The sequence below is a fragment of the Delphinus delphis genome, chromosome 13, assembly GCF_949987515.2.
Source record: "Delphinus delphis chromosome 13, mDelDel1.2, whole genome shotgun sequence".
NCBI lineage: Eukaryota > Metazoa > Chordata > Mammalia > Artiodactyla > Delphinidae > Delphinus > Delphinus delphis.
The window spans coordinates 33,991,877-34,012,452 of NC_082695.1; the positions used below are offsets into that span (position 1 = coordinate 33,991,877).

The following is a 20,576-nucleotide window of genomic DNA, read 5'->3' on the forward strand; positions in this document are numbered from 1 at the left end:
TCATAAACGCAAGCTGCTTCTTCCGGTGCTCAGAGATCTTCCTTTAACAGCCTGTTCTAGGAGGCTGCTGCTTTGTAAACTCAAGCCCATCAAGCTGTGTTCTTTTGGATGATTCAAAAGACTTGTCCATCTTCATCTTTCCCCATCGCATTTTCTTTGACAGGTTTTAATTACCCACCTTGATTCTGGGGTCCTACCGAAAGCTCCCTGTGTACGCAAAGATGTAATTTGCCTGAGCACGGCAACTTAAGTTGATTGTTTTTAGGTGTGCCCTCCTTTCAAAAGGAAAATGTCTTCACTGGGGAAATTCAATTATGAATTTAGTAAATCTTATGATATCTTAAAACATCCTGCATGCTCATTTTCTAAGCAAAATGCTTAATAGTGGCTCTTCATGCGGTAGCGAGATCACAGCTGTGATGACAAGGGAACGATATAAAATGGTCAGATTTCATAAACAGGAAGACTAGTCCTGACACCCCACATAGAACATATGCTTTAAATGATTCCACTAGTAGCAATTACGCTATCATTACCCTCCCACCACAGCCTGCCAATTTAAGAGCTCTTTCACTGATTCATTCAAAAACTATTTATTAAATGCCTACTGTTGCCAGGCCCTGTGTAATCGCAAAGGATTCAGTGATGATCAGAAACAGACGTGTATATATCACCCTTCCCCCTCCCCATATCCTCAAGTCCGTTCTCCAGTAGGTCTGTGTCTTTATTCCTGTCTTACCCCTAGGTTCTTCATGACATTTTTTTTCCTTAAATTCCATATATATGTGTTAGCATACGGTATTTGTCTTTCTCTTTCTGACTGACTTCACTCTGTATGACAGACTCTAGTAAGGTACATAGCTAGTGGGAAGCAGCCGCATAGCACAGGGAGATCAGCTCGGTGCTTTGTGACCGCCTGGAGGGGTGGGATAGGGAGGGTGGGAGGGAGGGAGACGCAAGAGGGAAGAGATATGGGAATATACGTATAACTGATTCACTTCGTTATAAAGTAGAAAGTAACACACCATTGTAAAGCAATTATACCCCAATAAAGATGTTAAAAAAAAAAAGAAAGAAAGAAAGAAACAGACCTGATTCCTACTCTCATGCTCCCATTATCAGTGGGGAGATAAACATTACTCAAATCAATGACACAAATAAATTTAAATTTACTACCGTGGCAAGGGCTACATTGAATTATGCTGGGAGCTTACCCTGTCTGCAGTCTTGGTTGTCCCTTCCTTTGCTGGCAGGAACTGTGGCTGACTTCAAATTCCCATAGAACTAGGACCCCTTGAGATTCTAGGGGATGGGCAACTAGTATTTCTTAGCACTACCCTAAACATCTTGCACCTAAGATCAGACTGCTGGGTCCCTGAGCCAAAAATGTTTCTTCCCTGCTTTCCCTCCATACAACCCAACCCTCATCCTTGCCCTGTTAGAAGAGTGACCAGTGGGAAATCAGGTCTCTCCACAGTGAAGTTTAAAACTAAGTAAAGTTTAAAACTAAGAGGCAACTCAAGCAAGTGTCTTCAAAGATACCAAGAGTGTAGTAGCCCAAGCACCTTCTGAACCCTCTACTCGTAAGTAAAAACCTATTCCGAGTGATCAGTTTGCTCAGTACCTACAAAGGAGATTATGATACTGTGATAGCAGATTGACTTAAGAAGTTGGGGGAAGCACACCCTAGGAAATAGCGGTTGGGATCGGGTCTGAAGGAAGATTTAAAGTCAATTAGACAATGAGCCAGGGGAATCAGGCAAAGGTAGGGAGAAACAAAAGGGTCAGAAATAAATCTAGTGTGGTTAGGTCACCAAGGTGGTGCAAAATGAGTCTGGGAAGATATGCAGGACTCTATCTGTCAGGGTCCTGGAGGTAGTGTCTAAAATTTGAATCTTTATTTCCTTGTTTGTGTGCGTAGAACAGCAGGAGTGGGGAGAGATGATATCCAGGTTGCCTTCTGAAAACATCCCTTTAGAGGAAGTGAAAAGATAAATAAAATGAAAGGAGAACCAGTTAGAAGACAAGTATAGCATCTCAGGTGAAAGAAAATGGTGACTTGGACTAGGCTGGTGACAGTGATGTTGAGGCAGGTGGATAGTTCCCAGAGCTTCCCAATCTATAGGACTTGGCGATGTTGAGGGAAAAGGAAGTGTCCGGAATGGTACCTCCGTCTCTGACTTGCATAAAAGATGGTGTTTCCATTCACTGAAGTAGGGAATTCGAGAAGAGCTACAGTGGGGTGTGGGCAGGAAAGGGGGAAGAGAAAATGAGTTTGATTTTGAAGGTGCTGCGTGTGAAGTGCTTCAAGGAATCTAAGTAAAGTTGTCAGGTACCTGAAGTTCATATGGGAGATCTGGAATGAAAATACAAATTTAGTTTTGAGAAAACAGAATTTTTTTGAGGTATGGTTGACTTACAATGTCGTGTTAGTTTTAGGTGTTCAGCACAGTGATTCAGTTATATTCAGTTTTATATATATATATATATATATATATATATATATATATATATATTCTTTTTCAGATTCTTTTCCCTTATAGGTTATTACAAAATCTTGAGTATAGCTCTCTGTGCTGTACAGTAGGTCCTTGTTGATTATCTATTTATATATAGTACTATGTATGCGTTAATCCCAACCTCCTAATGTGTCCCCCCTCCTTCCCCTTTGGTAACCGTAAGTTTGTTTCCTATGTCTGTGGGTGTATTTCTGTTTTGTAACTAAGTTCATTTGTATCTTTTCTTTTTTAGGTTCCACATATAAGTGATGTCATATGATATTTGTCTTTGCCTGGCTTACTTCACTTTGTATGATGATCTCTAGGTCCATCCATCTTGCTATAACTGGCATTATTTTATCCGTTTATGGCTGAGTAATATTCCATTGTATATATGCGCCACATCTTCTTTATCCATTCCTCTGTCGATGGACATTTAAGCTGCTTCCTTAACCTGGCTATTGTAAATATTGCTGCTATGAACATTGGGGTATATGTATCTTCTCAAATTATAGTTTTCTCCAGATCTATGCCCAGGAGTGGGATTGCTGGATAATATGGTAACTCTGTTTTTAGTTTTGAAAATACAAATGTATGAGTCATCTGCATACAAGAGGTTTTCCTGAAATTCAGATTTCTCTTCACCGTGCTTCTTTTTCCAACCTTTCCAATTTGCAGATCCTTTGCTTTGATACAGAAAATGGTAACGTTTGAGAGTTTGATGTTTAGTTCTCCACCTCCCCTTTCTCCTCCTTCATCATCATCTGTTCACATTACACCATCTGGACCACGTCTCAGGATCGTCCTTGTTCTTCTGTTTGTTCCAATTCATATCTTTCCAAAACCTTTTTCTTTTTTTTTTTTTTTTACTGTCCCTGGCTTTTTTTATCGCTTTTATTATTTTTTAATTCAAACTTCATTTAATTCTGGGTTTTAGCACTCTTGCTGCAATTCCTGTAGATGCTCATCACTTACGTGTATTCTTCCTTGATTGTGAACCCATCTCTCTTGTTAGAAACAAGTTCCTTTAATTTGAGCATTTCAAAACCCTCCTTGTTCAATTCTTTTGGTCTCTTTAAAGGCTTTCTTCTTTTATTCTCATCTCAACCACTTGCTGTTATATCATCAGAATTAAGGTTTGGGATCCTACTTTCCTTCTTGAATCACCTGTCCTTTCATGCTATCTAATCAAAAACAAGTGTCCCCTTGTTAATCAACTATACTCCAATATAAAATAAAAAGTTAAATAAATAAAAAAACTAGTCTCCTTCTTCCTCTCTTTCTCTTCTTCTTCGTCTTCTTCCTCTTGCTCTCACTCTCTCTGATTTGGGGGGTTTTTCTTATGGAAAATTATCCATGATTAAAAACCAGCACAAATGGTCCTTCAGGTAGGTCTACAGTCCATGAGTTCTCAAGGATTTTGCAAGTTTGGGGTTATCTTGACACTTTCCCCACCTCTCCCTATCTACCTTTTGCAAAATTTACTATATATAACAAATTCTTGTAGTTGCAACCATTATATGACAATATTTCTATGACAAATTAATAATTTTATTAACATTTATTAAGATATGTGCAAACCATAAAATTCACCTATTTAAAATATACCATTCAGTGGTTTTAGCGTATTCACAGAGTTGCACAAACATCACCACCATCTAAATAAGAACATTTTCATCACTCCAGTAAGAGACCCATTTGTATTCACTTCCCAGTACACTGCCCACAAGCCTATAGAGCAACCACCGAGCTACTTTCTGTCTCCATAGATCCTGCCTGTTCTGGACATTTCATATAAATGGGATCATATACTCTGTGATGACTTCTGTCAATCAGCATGCTGTTTTCAAAATTCATCCATGGTATAGCATGTGTCAATACTTGACTTTTAATGCCAAATCATATTCCATTATATGACTATATCCCATTTTTACATCCATTCATCAGCTGATGAACATTAAGACCGTTTCCACTTTTGTGTCTGGGCTCTTGTAAGACTGTTTCCACTTTTTTGTGGGGGGCTATTGTAAATATTGGTGCTGTGAACATTTGTGTACAAGTTTTTGTGTGGACACGTGTTTTCATTTCTCCCGAGTATATGCCTAAGAGTGGAATTGCTGAGTCATATGGTAACTCTGTTTAACATTTTGAGGCAAATCAACCATTATTGCTTTTTCTTTATCATTTCTCATTGGAGGCAGCCATGCTCTCATTAATTCAGGAGAGAACTGGGGGCTTGATTTTGCATGGTGACAAAGTCAAAGCTTAAACAGTCTTTAAGCTAAAATTGCTTTGTTCAGTAACGCTGTCCTTGTCTACTGATTATCCAAGACTTGTCTCGCTGTTGTGATTGCATATTTTCCTTGGTAAAGCTGGATCTTAGTAAATGAGACTGCTCGAATTCTGTGAAGTAAAACGCTTGAGAGAGGAAACTGCAACACTTCCTTTGCCCATCTTGGAAATGAGACACTTTCACTAAATAAGGTTCTTTTGGGATGTTTTCTATGAAGTCATTTTTTAAGAAAGAAAAAGTGTTTGCCGAAAGGTTTCTAGAACATGTTTAATTCATTTGAAGAAAATGAATCAATGATTAAAGAATGTGACTTTTTATTCTGAAAGAGAATTCGATGACCTGAGGACAGATATCTATTGCTATCTTGCTTCTGGGTCTCCGTCTGTAGGAGCTACCGGAATGTTGTATCCAACACAATGTTGTGTGTGTGTGTGCACACTTATCTTCAGAATTGTAAAATGCATCTATCTTGCCGTTCACTGGTCAGACAAGCAGGTTTTCTTTTTAAAGAAAATTACAGAGATCGCTCCCCCACGTGGATTTCTCCTTGACAAAATATATATTATCCACTAACGTGCTGCAAAGTGAATCAATAGTCCAAGAATCCACCAAGCTAAAAACAGCAAGGTAATTTTGCTGGGACCGTGAACAGGCAGGACATTATCATTGCAACTGCCCTGCCTACTGAACGGACTTAAAAATCTCCACTAAGTAGTCACTTCGGTGATAAGATCTGAGTTTGTTAACTACCTTCATATGAAAGAAACTGTAAAGTTGCAGGTCTAGAGTTGTGAGCCACGGGCCAACCGCTCCCCACCTCCCAAGTTCTGTGTTTACTGCCTTACTCACCCACTTTGCATCGGCAAATCACAGGGAGAAGCTAAATGCTCTCGGCTGCGCTAGACCAAATCAAAGCTGAGATGAATAATGAACTTACTTTTCCATAAAGACATTCTGTTTGGCATTTCAGCTAATAAGGTAAGCTAATGGCAATTCTGGGCTATGGAAAAGGAGATAAATAGTCTCTTTGTGTTTGTTTTCTGTGCTAATCCATAATTTTTCTTTTAACATACTGGAGTTAATGTCATGTTTCACGATGCCTGCGAATTTGGGATGAACAATTTCATAAAGAGTACCCACCCCCCATCGGTGTGCCCTTTTCCTTTGATTTCGTTACTTATTGGTACTGGAGGGGCTGAGGGAGAAATCCAGCTTTTTAGAGAGAATGGCATCTGTATGATAATATTGTTATCATGTATAATGCAAAGTGAATTTAGCTTAAGAGCAGAATAGGTAGAGGCAGCAAAGACAGATAACATGATATAAGCCCTGATGATTGAATGTATTTAGCGTGATATATTGTAAATTAAACGTTGAATGTGCTACAAGGAAAGCAGAATGCATACTTCGTGCTGGTTTCTGAGTCATTTCATTTCTAAGTACATGTTATTCTAGAGAAGGTAGTAATTTTCAATTGCTAAAATTATTCCACAGCTTCGGTTTAGGTGGGTTTTCTTCTGTAAGACTGTTTTTAAAATAGCAGCGTGCCGGGAATGTGCATTTTCCTCATTACTTTCTTGATTTACTGTGGCTGCAAGGATTTCAGTTCGTGTGGAAAACGTACTTGTTTGTCCACTGAAGTTCAGGGAATAAAAAACCATCAGACCCCTGTGAGACTTTCATGGCTACCTTGGCTACTATATCTTAAAATCAAAATGTGATGAAACAGTTATGAGATTGGGATTTCTTTTTGTGATCCAGCTTTTCAGGGCTTAACACGGAGATTTTTCTTTTAGTCAGATCGGAGCACAAATCCCCGAGACTAGCAAAAGCTTAGCAAGATGGGGTGGGGACGAAATTACCATCTTTTCTTTTCGAGAAGAATGGCAAAAATGAAAAATAAGATTTCTGTTTTCTGGGCTCGTTGCTATGTCACCTGAAAATCAGAGACTCTGTTCTCTCAAAGTAGGTGACCTCAAAAGATATTTCAGAAGATCTATTCAAAACAGCCAAAGTATGTGGGAAATTTTGGAGAAATGGAAAGGAAATGGTTCTCCTTTTCCTACCTAATTTTCCCATTTTGTTTTTATGCGTGGGAGATGAGCTGTGACACCAGATATTTTTGTTTCGTGGAAATCTTTAAACATTGCAATCAGACTCTTATAGAAAAAGGAAGAATTTTTCTTCTCCCCTCCTCTAAATTGTTCACAGTATCTGTTTTTCCTAGAAGCATAAAGGGATGCTAAGTTTCAGCACAAGGGCCAGCCACTGCTAAAGACTTAGTTCCACTTACATGTCCCCCATGTACCACCTACAAATTGTAGGCATTTCTCTGGAAAAACCTCTAATTTAGCAAAAACCTATGAGAAGTAGGAGTGTAGCATTTTAGTCTATCTCAGCTCATTTTTAAGAACATATGTTACCTATTCATACCTCAAGGTTTTAAAATATGTCCAATTTCACAGCTTTTCTCTGTGTGGAGGACCGTTGGAAGCTCAAACATGGCGGAGTGCTTGGGGTCCGTAAAGGTGTTTGTCTTCTTTTCCTCTTTCTCCCCTTTCCGTCTGAGACCTCATCACTCCAGACCATGCTTGACTGTCCCATGCACTTTTATTGCTTCTTTATTTCTGACATTTCCCCCCGTTTCCCTTCTCCCCAGCATCACTGATCCAGAGCCTATGGGCTGCACTGTGTCCATTTGGAAGTTGGAAGAAATGAACAAACTAGAAAGCAAACTCTAACCCCCAAGTTGTTGTCTTCTATTTCCTGTCATTTATACAATAAGAAAACTTTGATACCAGCATGACTTTTTATCCACTACTGCCACCAACCCGATGATTTCAATATGCAGGGTTTTTTTTTTTTTTTTTTTTTTTTTTTGCGGTACGAGGGCCTCTCACTGTCGTGGCCTCTTCCATTGCGGAGCACAAGCTCCGGACGCGCAGGCTCAGCGGCCATGGCTCACGGGCCCAGCCGATCCGCGGCATGTGGGATCTTCCTGGACCGGGGCACGAACCCGCGTCCCCTGCATCAGCAGGCGGACTCTCAATCACAGCGCCACCAGGGAAGCCCAATATGCAGGGGTTTTGACCAGCATCCTTTTGGTGATTCTTTTTGTCTACAGTGGTCAACCCACTCACCCTTCACCATGAGATGCAAAGTTCCTAGTTCTTCCAGGCATGCTTAGTGATGCCAGATGAAAGCAGGTGTTACAGACTAACTCATTAACTCTTTGTGTTAATTAATGGAGAAAATCTAGAGAAAGCAGCACCTCTGCCTTCCCTTCTCACACACACACACACACACACACACACACACACACACACACACGTGGAAAGACCACGGAGCCGCCATCCACGGAGGGCAGTGGTAACCGAGGCAACAGCGTGGTCACAGATGGCCCGCCATCCTAACAAGTTCTTGGCACACAGCGAGGAGGCTTGAGCAGAAGGCAGCAAACAGATTTGTTCCCAAATACATGTGAAGCCCATTTGTGGGGACAATCAGAATTAGGTGGAGGAGGAGCAAAGATGAGAGGGGGACTGGAACATCGCTACACTTGGTTACTATCGCTAAGGTTACCTCGTTGACGCACACAGGCTGGAGGAGCCGAGGGTATCTGCGTTATAAAAGTAAAGGTGGGCTTCCCTGGTGGCACAGTGGTTAAGAATCCACCTGCCAATGCAGGGGACATGGGTTCGAGCCCTGGTCCGGGAAGATCCCACATGCCACGAAGCAACTAAGCCCGTGCGCCACAACTACTGAGCCTGCGCTCTAGAGCCCGTGAGCCACAACTACTGAGCCCATGTGCCACAACTACTGAAGCCCACATGCCTAGAGCCCGTGCTCCGCAGCAAGAGAAGCCACCGCAATGAGAAGCCTGCGCACCGCAAGGAAGAGTAGCCTCCGCTCACAGCAACTAGAGAAAGCCCGCGCGCAGCAACGAAGACGCAACACAGCCAAAAATAAATAAATAAATAAAATTAAAAAAAAAAAAAGTAAAGGCATTACTGAAAAGCCAACATCTCTAAAACTGGGCTCACTACCTTCCCCACAAGACTTCTTAACCTGCATTTCCTACTCCTGTAAATAGGACCACCGTCTACCCATTTCTTCAGCCCAGAAACAGAGGGGAAAACCTTGATTTTCCCCTCTACCTCCCCTTACATCTCTAAGATAGACCCCTAAGAGTTGGTTGGATGGATGAATGAATGGATGGGAAAATCACCAAGTCCTGCAGATTTTATTTCTATCCACTTCTCTTCATCCCCTCTGCCACTATCCTTGTTGAAGCGCCATACTTTCTCACCTAGATTAGTATAAATTCCTCCTAAGTGTTCTTCCTGCCTCTAGGTTTCCTCTAATCCAGTTTATTCTATATATTGGGTTGGCCAAACATGTTCGCTCGGATTTTGCCGTAAGATGTTACGGAAAAACCTGAACGAACACCTTGGCCAACCCAATACTAGCGTCCAAATGACGTTTCTGAAATACAGATAGAATCAGTAAATCTTCTGCTTTACATCCTTCAGTGGTTCCTCCATACTCCCAGTGGTGAAGTCCAGACTTCTTCCCATGACTTACAGGGCGTGACATACTTGGGGTCCTTTTTCTTTCACAGCCTGATTTCTCAACACTCCCTCTGTCTACTCTGCATTTCATCCACACTGATGTACTTTTAACTTTCTCATATCCATTCACTCCAAACTCCTCTCTTCCTTATTTACGCCTTGTGAACTTTTTAGTCTTGGCTGAGATGACACTTCCTCCAAGAAGCCCTCTCTGACTGGCCATGTTTGTGTCCAGTCTCTCCCCATAGTTCTCATCACATCCATTATTTCCTTATCATGCTCCTTCATTTTACATGGGGTTGCCTATTCCACTGTTTCATGAAGGTAGATACCTGGTCTCTTATTCACAGTGTGGCCACAAACGAGCCCAAAGAAAATTCTATCCGACTGCATGAATAGAAACTTGGACCCCTTAACGACTTTACTACCTTTTTTTGTGTGTGTGTGGTACACGGGCCTCTCACTGTTGTGGCCTCTCCCGTGGCGGAGCACAGGCTCTGGACGCGCAGGCTCAGCGGCCACGGTTCACGGGCCCAGCCGCTCCGCGGCATGTGGGATCTTCCCGGACCGGGGCACGAACCCGTGTCCCCTGCATCGGCAGGCGGACCCTCAACCACTGCGCCACCAGGGAAGCCCTATTACCTTTTGTTTTGATGAGGTTGCAGAAACCAAATGCAATAATTCTTTATGTTACTCATTCCTGCAAAGAACCGTGCTAAAGCCATTCACGGAAATTCTTTCATCTTCGTGTGCTTATACCCGTTTCATAAATGAGAAGACTGAGGCTCAGGTTGCCATGAGTAACACTGATATTAACGAATGGGCCCCCTGGTCTGTTCGATTCCAGGAGCCAGCTCTTTCTATCCTCCACGTGGCCCACTGCCACCCTGGAGTGAGAGAAAATTTTAATCTTAAAAATGAATAATGGATGGTAGAAAAATCCTTGATTTTTCACCACCTGCCTGTTCCTTTGCTTTCTGGCCTCCCCAATGCACCCTGAGTGTGTTCTTCCCTTATTGTTAACCTGAAAGTACCTTTCTTTGTGCTGTATTCTTTCTTCTCCAGGCTCAGTGCCTTTTTCTGCCTTTCTTGTTCTCTCCATGGTGAGAGTAGCTAGGCCTCACGTTTCTGTTCTATTTCCATTGTCCTTTTCAACGTGAATTTCTTTCCCGGTCCTGCTCTGTGATTACTCCTTCCACAGCGCTTTTGCCTGAGCTCAGTTAGATCTTAACATTCATCAGTCATAGCTTGACGTCAGACTACTCAGGGGGCTTCCAGCGGCCTTTCGGGGGAAGCAAATTGCTGCTGTTACCACCCGACCCCTTAATTAGCGGTGCTCTCTGCAGGAGAAATCTCTTGAAGTGCAGCTAGAAAAGGGGCATCTACGACTTCTGGACAATTATCCACGTTGTGTTGACCGTGATTGTCTTTAGGGTCCTTGTGATCCAAACCAACCCATGGATGTACATGGTCCCAAAAGCTGAGAGACAACAGTACAGCATCATGTGAGGAGCACACGCTCCTAAGGTGGATGGACCTCGCTTTCTCTATGTGGCCTCGAGACATCAGTTTACCTTTCTGTGCCTGTTTCTTCATCTGTAAAACAGAGATAATAACGGTGCCCACCTCGTAAACTGTCGCCCAGCACAGAGTAAGTCCTCCTCCACGTTGGTAGTGTTGGTGGATGGGGTATATGGAGAAATGGCTCCAAATACGGCCCATCCTCATCCTAGAAAAGTGTGAATGTGACTGTTTAGGGCAAATGTGGCTTTGCAGGTGGGACTGAGCTAAGGATCTTGGGAGGGGAAGATGATCCTGGATTATCTGGGTGAGCCCTCAATGGAATCACAAGGGTCCTTGTAAGAGGGAAGCAGAGGGAGACTTGACCACAGGGGAAGGCCACGTGACCATGGAAACAGAGATTCGAAGATGCTGTGCTGCTAGTTTTGAAGTGGAGGAAAGATGGGCAAGGCGAGGACATGGGTCATCCCCTAGAGCTTCCAGAGGGAGCTCAGGGCTGCTGATACCTTGGTTTCAGCCCAGGAAACCAACTTTAGACTTCTGGCCTCCAGAACTGTAAGGGAAGAAACGTGAGTTGTTTGAAGCCACTAAGTGTGTACAATTTGATACAGCAGCCCCAGGAAACTAATACGGCGGTGATATTTTAGGAAACGAAAGATGACTCCAAAGGAGCTGATAGTGTAAGAAAGGGGATATTACAAAGGTTGCTGCATGGGGGGCTGGGAGTGGGGCAGGGGGTATTGGGGAGGCCCTCTGAGCCTTAGATGTGCGCCTGACAGGTGGTTGGAGGTACCGCAGTGCCGTGTGTTAGAGGAAGGGCAGAAGGAGAAAGTGGAAGGGTGCCGCCTGGGTGGGGATTTTAGGCAGAACCAGAAGGGAGGTCTTGTGGAGGCGGGAGCTGGTGAGTGGTGGTTGAGGCTGGGGTGTGGCAGGGAGGGTGCCAAGCCGAGGGTAGAAGGCCCTGCTCGGCGAGGAGTGATCAGTTCAGAAGAAAGGATGGTTTGGGGATTTCCTTGAGGAGGGAAAAGAAATGTGGACTTAGAAAAGACCCACAGAAACCAAAGGACCGATTTTCTATTGTTCTCAGCTCCCTATTACTCATAGGAAAAAGGCAATCCAAGAAAAGGCGTTTTGAAAAAGACCTGTTGTGCTTTAAACCAAGTCAAGATTATTAGCAAGAGGTTGAGTGCCTTCCGCTTAATCTACAAAGCGATCCCATCCGGAGAGGCTCAGTCTGGAGTGAAGTTTGTTTTGAACTCTCCATGTATTGTACGCAAATTGGTGTTTCCTGTAGAACACACTGCCCTTTCTCGAGGCCAGGCCTCCACATATGCTGTTTCCTCTCGCGTAATACCCTCTTTTTCTCCCTGGGTCCAGCTGGCAGTCTGGACCACCATCCAAGTCTCAAGTCAAGTACGACCTCCTTGAAGCAGTTTCCATGGTAACTGCACTGTCTAGTATGTATTTTCCAGCAATGTCGTAACTTCATTGCAGCCACACTTGTGTGCTTCTCGCTCCCCTCCCGCCACAAATTCTACCTCTCCCTCCACAGATTGAGATCCCTGGGGGCACATACCAATCTATTAGTACTTGCATCTTCTGCTCCCATAGTGCATGGCATATAGGAAGCCCTCAATAAATGTGAATGGTTGCTAAGAGAGTAGATCTTAAACATTCTCAGCGCAAAAAAAAAAAAAAAAAAAAAAGCACTTAAGTGATGTGATGAGGTGAGGTGTTAGCTATGTTAAGCTATGGTGGTCATCATTTTACAATATATAATTGTATAAAGTCGATAGGTGGTACCCCTTAAATTAACACAGTGTTATATATCAATTGTAGCTCAGTAAAGCTGGAAACAGCACACACAATGTAAGGGGGCTTCAAGAACAAAAAATAAATGTGAATGGATGGATGGATGGATGGCTTCATTCATTCATTCATTTATCCTGTGGGCAGAGTTATCGTGGAATAAAGAAAACAAGTACAGTTCAGGAACCCTAATGTCAGTGTCTTGAGAAAGTAAGGCCTTCTACACTATTCTTTCAAAAGCAGGAAATTATAAAAGGAAATAACACCAGAACTGCATGAAACAGGTATTAATTCCTTTATCATGTATTGTATAGTTCAAACAACAACTCAAAATCGGAGCTAGAATTTAAGAACAAGTTTTCTGGACTTCCAGATTGAATTCACCTTCTCTCCTATGACATGATTTTTTTTTTAAACTGAGGCAGCCTATCAAGGGAGAACAACGAAATACCATGTTAAATGCACACTGATTTATTTTCAAGCATAATAAAACCGCAGGTGGGTTTTTACCTATTGTATTTCACAATTGAGGAAAACTTGTCTAAAATTCACAATTTTTTCCTTAAAAAACATAAATATGTCATGTTCAATGCATGCTACTATCATTAATGGTTACTACTATTATCTTTTTTTATAAAAATGGATAGTAAGAGCAGTAGTCAAACATGTCGTGTTCATATTGGGAATAAAATTATATGAACTGACTCACAGATAAAGAAGACAAACTTATAGTTGCCAAAGGGGAGAGGGAAGGGAAGAGGGATAAGTTAGGGGTATGGGATTAACAGATACAAACTGCTATATTTAAAAGAGATAAGCAACAAGGATATGCTGCGTAGGACAGGGAATTATACCCATTATCTTGTAATAACCTATAATGGAGTATAATCTGCAAAAATACTGAATCATTATGCTCTACACCTGCAACTAATACAATATTGTAAATCAACTATTCTTCAATTTTAAAAGTTATCTTATAATAATTAAATGCATCACTAATAAATTATCAAGTGATTAAATATCTACAGTCTCTGCCCACAGCAAGCAATTCAAAAGGCCCAATTAGTATGTTGAAGTCTCAGGAATAAATTATAAACTACTTTATCCTCATCCTACATCCTATTTTTAAATTTATTTAGGCTGTGCCGGGTGTTAGTTGGGGCATGCGGGATCTTCATTGTGGCATGTGGGATCTTTAGTTGTGGCATGCAGACTCAGTTGTGGCATGCGTGTGGGATCTAGTTCCCCAACCAGGGATAGAACCCAGGTCCCCTGCATTGGGAGTGCGGAGTCTTACCCACTGGACCACGAGGGCAGTCCCTGAAGTACTTTGTAAACTTTGAATTACATAGTTAACAAGCTCTAAGAGTTTATTCATTACTGTGAACAGGAAAAAGTTGCAGCTGGCTACCAGATTGGGTGATACATGCCTACATCGTACATCAAACATGTAGAATTTGAACACTTTCCGCCTGTAAAAGGCACGATGCCTGCCGTTGTAGGCGATACAGATATGTGTACCAACCATGCTCAGTTCTGTGCTTTACAACTGCTGAGAATTTCTAGTCTTATTTGTTTATAAACCAAGCAATGGGCTGTTTCTTAACATCTGAAAGACCCTGATCGGCCTGATTAAAACTGATGAATTGCTTTAAAGAAAGAACAACTAGCATTTTAATATTTCCTGACTTCAAGTAAACTAGTAACAGTGTTACTCCCTCTTAGTACTCTGTAATTAAGTCCTGTGTTTGTGATAGGGGAATAATTTTGTTGGGCTAAAACATCAGGAAAACTCAGTTCTTTGACGCACTCACGGAAGCTTTGAAGGGTTGTCTGTTATTCTAACACAGTTCCGATCTTCTCTCTCTCCTTTCCATGGTTTTAATTTTGTGGCTCTATCCCAATCTACATTATTTTAAAATGACTAAGAAATTAGATGTCATCAACTAGTCATGTACTGGGCTTTTCAAAAATTGTCTCGTTTCTAAACTACCATGAAATCAGAGGGAAAAACGTGTAGTGTTGCATTCATCACTGCACATGACTTTTATAAGCTGGCATATTTTGCTTTCTCAAAACAAAATTCTATATCAAGTCTAAGGTTTTTTAAAAATTTAGTATTTTTTGGAAGTTTTGTTTATGAGGAGGATGCATTTGTATAAGATATAAAGTTAATATTGTTCATTACTTGGTCAAATTAATGTATTCACAGAGTCAAAAATCACATACAAATCAAGTTGAAGGGACCATAAGAGGGAATATACTTAAGTGTCGCCTATGTCTGAGTGCTTCATTTTTATAGAAAAAACATAAATAAGTTATTGAGGAGGGAGAGCTAATTCATTATAGCGGAGGTTTGAACATAAAAAGGAAAGAAGAAAGAAAATAACATGTTTGGATTTTGAAATCGTATGACACCATAACACCCCAAATTGGGAAGAAGATGGAAAACACATCTTGAAAACCTAGTCCACACATGCATGCCTCCCTCACAAAATCCCAGCCCTATTTTATTAACACATTTTCACACGGAGCAGTTGGATCTAATGAGAGGCTAGATCTTGCCTTTGTGTCCGAAATGGACTTATTTCTCCCCTCGTTCTGAGTTCTGCTGTAGCCAGCCCCAGAGCCTGGAGAGCCTGCTTCGTTGTTCATCATTAGCGTTTATCATTTTTACAGAATGCCACGGCGCGCTCAGAACTATACCTTGCTATTCAAAAGAAAACACAAAATCCCTGCACTTGGCGGGGGGGGGTGACCCAGACCATTAAAAGCATTCACAGAGTCTAAGAAAAGGAAACTACAAGAGCGATGAAACCATGCATCTGGTAGGCTGCCTCTGAGAGGTGGATTCCCAGGGGCTATGGATGGATGGGTGCCTGGGAATTCTTTCTCCCGCTTAAACTGACCACCGACTGCGACGGCTCAGAGCAGCAGGCTACCTTGGAGCAGGGGCAGGTGGCAGTCCCGCAGTGGAGCAAGCCAGGTATTGAAGTCACATAACAGGTGGGCGAAAGTGCCCTTCCTCCCCAGTGGGCAAACACCATTCACCTGCCATCTGTGTGACAGCATTCAGGGTCAGGGGAACACCTGACAAAGGGTGAAAGAGAATCTACTCCCATTACTTTTATGATCATGCAGAGAAAACTTCCATAAAAACAGAGGATAAGAATGTGGCGTGGTCCATTTGCAGCAACATGCATGGACCTAGAGATTGTCATACTGAGTGAAGTAACTCAGGCAGAGAAAGAGAAATATCGTATGATATTGCTTATGTGTGGAATCTAAAAAAAAAAATGATACAAATGAACTTATTTATAAAACAGAAACAGACTCACAGACTTAGAGAAAGAACTTATGGTTACCAGGGTGGGGAAGGGTGGTGGGGAGGGATAGTTAGGGAGTTTGGGATTGACGTGTACACGCTGCTGTGTTTAAAATGGATAACCAACAAGCACCTACTCTATAGCACAGGGAACTCTGCTCAGTATTCTGTAACAACTTAATTGGAAAAGAATTTGAAAAAGAATAGATACATGTATATGTATAACTGAAAAAAAAAAAATGTGGCATGGTGATGACATACACCCCTGCCCTCACACAGACCTGATTTCCTCTTTCATATTACCCAATAAATGCAATTTCCTCCTAAAGTACATTTTTAAATAAATAAGAGCAGTAGGATTCTGACAAAGGTATATTTTTCTGGGTGGGAAAGTGATGCATTTGGTTTCATTTCCTCCTGGTGTCGTAATCCTTTGTCACATCAGCAATGCTACCAAGATTGGAACACTGATTTTAATATTTCATACTTTAATTGACTTATCTACTCGGTTTGAAATTTGGGGTGACAGTATATTTTCAGCTCAACCTATTTTAATTCTTATCCTAGACTCCAAGGAATCAGATGACAATAGGTTTAAGGTAACATTAACCACTTCTTATTTTTGGCAGGTTGGTAAAAATTATTAAATTTTAATTATTAAATCGGTCTATAAAGTCAAGTAAAATGCACTCAAAATCATCCTTATATTCATTTTTGTAACCACAGAGCCTGCCACATGGCAGGCACTCAATAGATAGCTGATGAAAGAATGATGGGGGGAAGCACATCATTAGAAGCACCTCCATATGCAATCAGAAGGAACTCTTTCTAACCATATCTGAGGTTTCCGCTAAATGAATTTCAATCACCAAACAGTAAAACTCAGGTGAGATGCCCTTAGACCTCCAATGATCGTGAGTGGTTTCAAAAGAGCTGTAGTTTATTTGTTAGAAAGGAGAATAAGTTACATGAAGTCCTCATAACATAAAATTTGCCTTTCTTACATAATGGAAATGGTAAAAGTGGCATTAGAGTTCTGCTTCTTTCTCCAAAGGATATTTTTTTAAAAGCACCCACAAATGTCATCCCATCTATTTTTAAGCAAAGTGCTGCTGGATAAACAGCTGAATCGTCTAAACCCAACGGGAAAATTCAACTTTAATAAGCTATTTTATCTCATTGAAAATAAGTGACACAGACCGATACAGAACATATGGGTTTTTGCATACGATTACATGTACATTTTCTTAACTTTAAATACAAAATTCTAACCCAAGCTGAAAATACAGGAAAGAAAAATAGCTTTAATAATAGTTCTTGCTGATTCTCCTACCCAGCTTTCATCAGTTTCCAGTTAAAACCTGTTCCTTAGGTTTTCTTTGCAAGTGATGGAATAGAATCTGTAGGCTGAGCTCATGTGAAGACGACGCAAATTCTGAAAGGCCAGATCTATATGGACTGTAAATTGGTGGGCTTTTCACAGATTTTGTTTTTGTAAAGAAAAGTGCGTTCGGGGTTTTTCCACAGAATTCATTTTGTAATGAAATTGATACATGTTCATTCTGAAAAAAATACAGACAGTACGGAATGGTACCGAGTTAAAAGTGAAAGCCCCCTGCTTCCCAGGCTCCCCCCTCCTACATCCTAAAGATAGCCACCACTATTATCATTTTAGTGTTTTCTGATATTCCTTGCATGTACTCAAACACAAAAATATATGCGTATGTATGAGTGTTATACTGTAAATACTATTCAGCACGTGGCCCTTTTACTTTATTATATATGCAGTTGACCCTTGGACAACATGGGGGTTGGGATGCCAACCCCCCACGAAGAAGAAAATTTGCATATAATTTATAGTTAGCTCTTCCTATAGGCGGTCCCTCCATATCTAAGGTTCTAGATCCTCGGATTCAACCAATCAGGATCGTGTAGTTCTGTAACATCTACTATTGAAAAACAATCCACATATAAGTGGACCCACACAGTTCAAACCCACATGGTTCAAAAGTCAACTGTGTTGGTCTTCTCTCCATGTCAGTAAATAGATCCACCCCATTCTTTTTAGTAGCTGTGAGACGCTTCGTTACATGGCAGTGTTCCTTCCTTTAGCAATTGTTTAATGCTCATCTACCATATGCCGGGCGCACTTCCAGATACTGAGAATAAAGAACTAAACAAAACAAAATCGCTGCGTTCAGGAAGATCACATTCTACATATTGAGGAACGAGGATGTTAGCAATGCATATCGACAACCGTCATTCACGATCACATTGTTAGCTTTTTACAAATGATGCCAAAATAAATCGCCCAGTAATTAAATCTTTAAACCAATTCATCAGTTGAATAAATTGCAGATATTATTTTTATATATCAGTCTTTCAGTCAGTGCTTTTGTTATGTTATCAACTGAGTTTCATTAATTAAAATAATGCAATAATAGAATTTTTATGAATCACTCTATCTTTTATAAATCTATATCCTCAAGTACCTTAATAAAGATATTAAAATTTTATCTGAATTGAATCCACCTGGGATAGCCTATGTTAATGCTTCAAAGGGGAAGCTCGTCAGATGCCCTAGTTTCCCTCTACTTTTACTGATCCATGTGCTAGAAACTTCTGATTTAATTATTTCATGATCCCCAAATGCCTCCCGGATACAATTTTTATGTCTCCTTTTGGTTTCTGTATAACATAAGAACAAAGGAAGGATGTTTTGTAAATCAAAACAAATAAATGTACTTCTCCATAGGAAATTCAAGAAAATTATGCCTCCTACAAAATTGGACAGAAAAATCAATTGTTACTTACGTGATTCTTGTTCAAAAAGCCATCCCTAAAACACCAGATAGGGAAAACCACTTCTGAGTGTCTGTTGCCTCTGTGTCCCATATATTTATTACAACTGAAATCAGGTCAAATTTTACATCTAGAAGCACTTTGGACGGGAGAAGAGAACAAATCCCCCCCTTTCCTGCCTCATCCTACCCCACAGTGTCCTACCTACCCCCTAAAAGTATTTTCTGTTTGGGACTTCTTACAGTGATATCGGAACATTTGACTAGTTTGGCTAGAAGCTAGGAAGCACTTAATTTTCTTTTTCTGATTTAAGAACTACGTCCTCCTTAAAAAAAAAAAATTCCCTGTGGACTTTCTGACACAAAAGAGTTTGTTTTGTTTTCTGGATGTTGTCCAACTCTGTCTCAAGAAAAAAGAAAATAATTACTTTTTGCCAGATGGGATATCATAAGTGGAGCTTAATTTAACACTTTTCTGTTAATTCAAAATTTTTTCTTCCTCTGCACAAACAATTGCAAACTTGAGTGGGAGGTTAAGTGCCCCCTCACCCAGCAGCAGTGAGGTGTATATGAATTACAGCAGGCCAGCCTCGTTACTAGGAGGAGGCAGCAGGCCAGCCTTATTACCAGGAGGAGGCTTGAATAGCTGAAGAACCCAAATCAGGTCAGTTTGACTCATTACCAAAAAGGTAAAGAAAGGGGGAAAAAGACCCAAAATAAGCCTTTCTCAAATGAAATATATCTGCGTTGTTACTGTTTGTAGGAGTTCACAACTTCTGTACTGGAAAAACTCATCGTTGAATACGAAATGTGGGTATGTGTCCGTGTATGTGTGAGAGAGAGAATTCTAAAGACAATATTCCAGAATTCCCGTCAATATTGGATGTTACAATCCAAAAATGGGCAGAAGACCTAAATAGACATTTCTCCAAAGAAGATATACAGACCGCCAACAAACACATGAAAGAATGCTCAACATCACTAATCATTAGAGAAATGCAAATCAAAACTACAATGAGATATCACCTCACAACAGTCAGAATGGCCATCATCAAAAAATCTACAAACAATAAATGCTGGAGAGGGTGTGGAAAAAAGGAACCCTTTTGCACTGTCAGTGGGAATGTAAATTGATACAGCCACTATGGAACAGTATGGAAGTTCCTTAAAAAACTGAAAATAGAACTACCATATGACCCAGCAATCCCACTACTGGGCATATACCCTGAGAAAACCATAATTCAAAAAGAGTCATGTACCACAATGTTCATTGCAGCTCTATTTACAATAGCCCGGAGATGGAAACAACCTAAGTGCCCATCATCGGATGAATGGATAAAGAAAATGTGGCACATATATACAATGGAATATTACTCAGCCATAAAAAGAAACGAAATTGAGCTATTTGTAATGAGGTGGATAGACCTAGAGTCTGTCATACAGAGTGAAGTAAGTCAGAAAGAGAAAGACAAATACCGTATGCTAACACATATATATGGAATTTAAGAAAAAAAATGTCATGAAGAACCTAGGGGTAAGACAGGAATAAAGACACAGACCTACTGGAGAACGGACTTGAGGATATGGGGTGGGGGAAAGGGTGAGCTGTGACAAAGTGAGAGAGAGGCATGGACATATATACACTACCAAATGTAAGGTAGATAGCTAGTGGGAAGCAGCCGCATAGCACAGGGAGATCAGCTCGGTGCTTTGTGACCGCCTGGAGGGGTGGGATAGGGAAGGTGGGAGGGAGGGAGA

At 41.0% G+C, this 20,576-nt stretch overlaps 1 protein-coding gene across 14 annotated transcripts in view; it reads left to right on the forward strand.

Moving 5' to 3' along the window:
* DLGAP1 (DLG associated protein 1) overlaps nucleotides 1-20,576 on the forward strand; it is a 320,351-nt gene that overhangs the window by 30,630 nt on the left and 269,145 nt on the right. The window contains exon 1 of one of the 14 annotated variants that reach the window (XM_060028720.1): nucleotides 5,662-5,769. The exons of the other annotated variants lie outside the window; for them this stretch is intronic. Coding sequence (XP_059884703.1) covers nucleotides 5,719-5,769 — 51 coding nt within the window. The 5' untranslated portion in view covers nucleotides 5,662-5,718. Of the gene's footprint in view, nucleotides 1-5,661; nucleotides 5,770-20,576 lie in introns of those variants that run through there. 14 annotated transcript variants of the gene reach the window in all.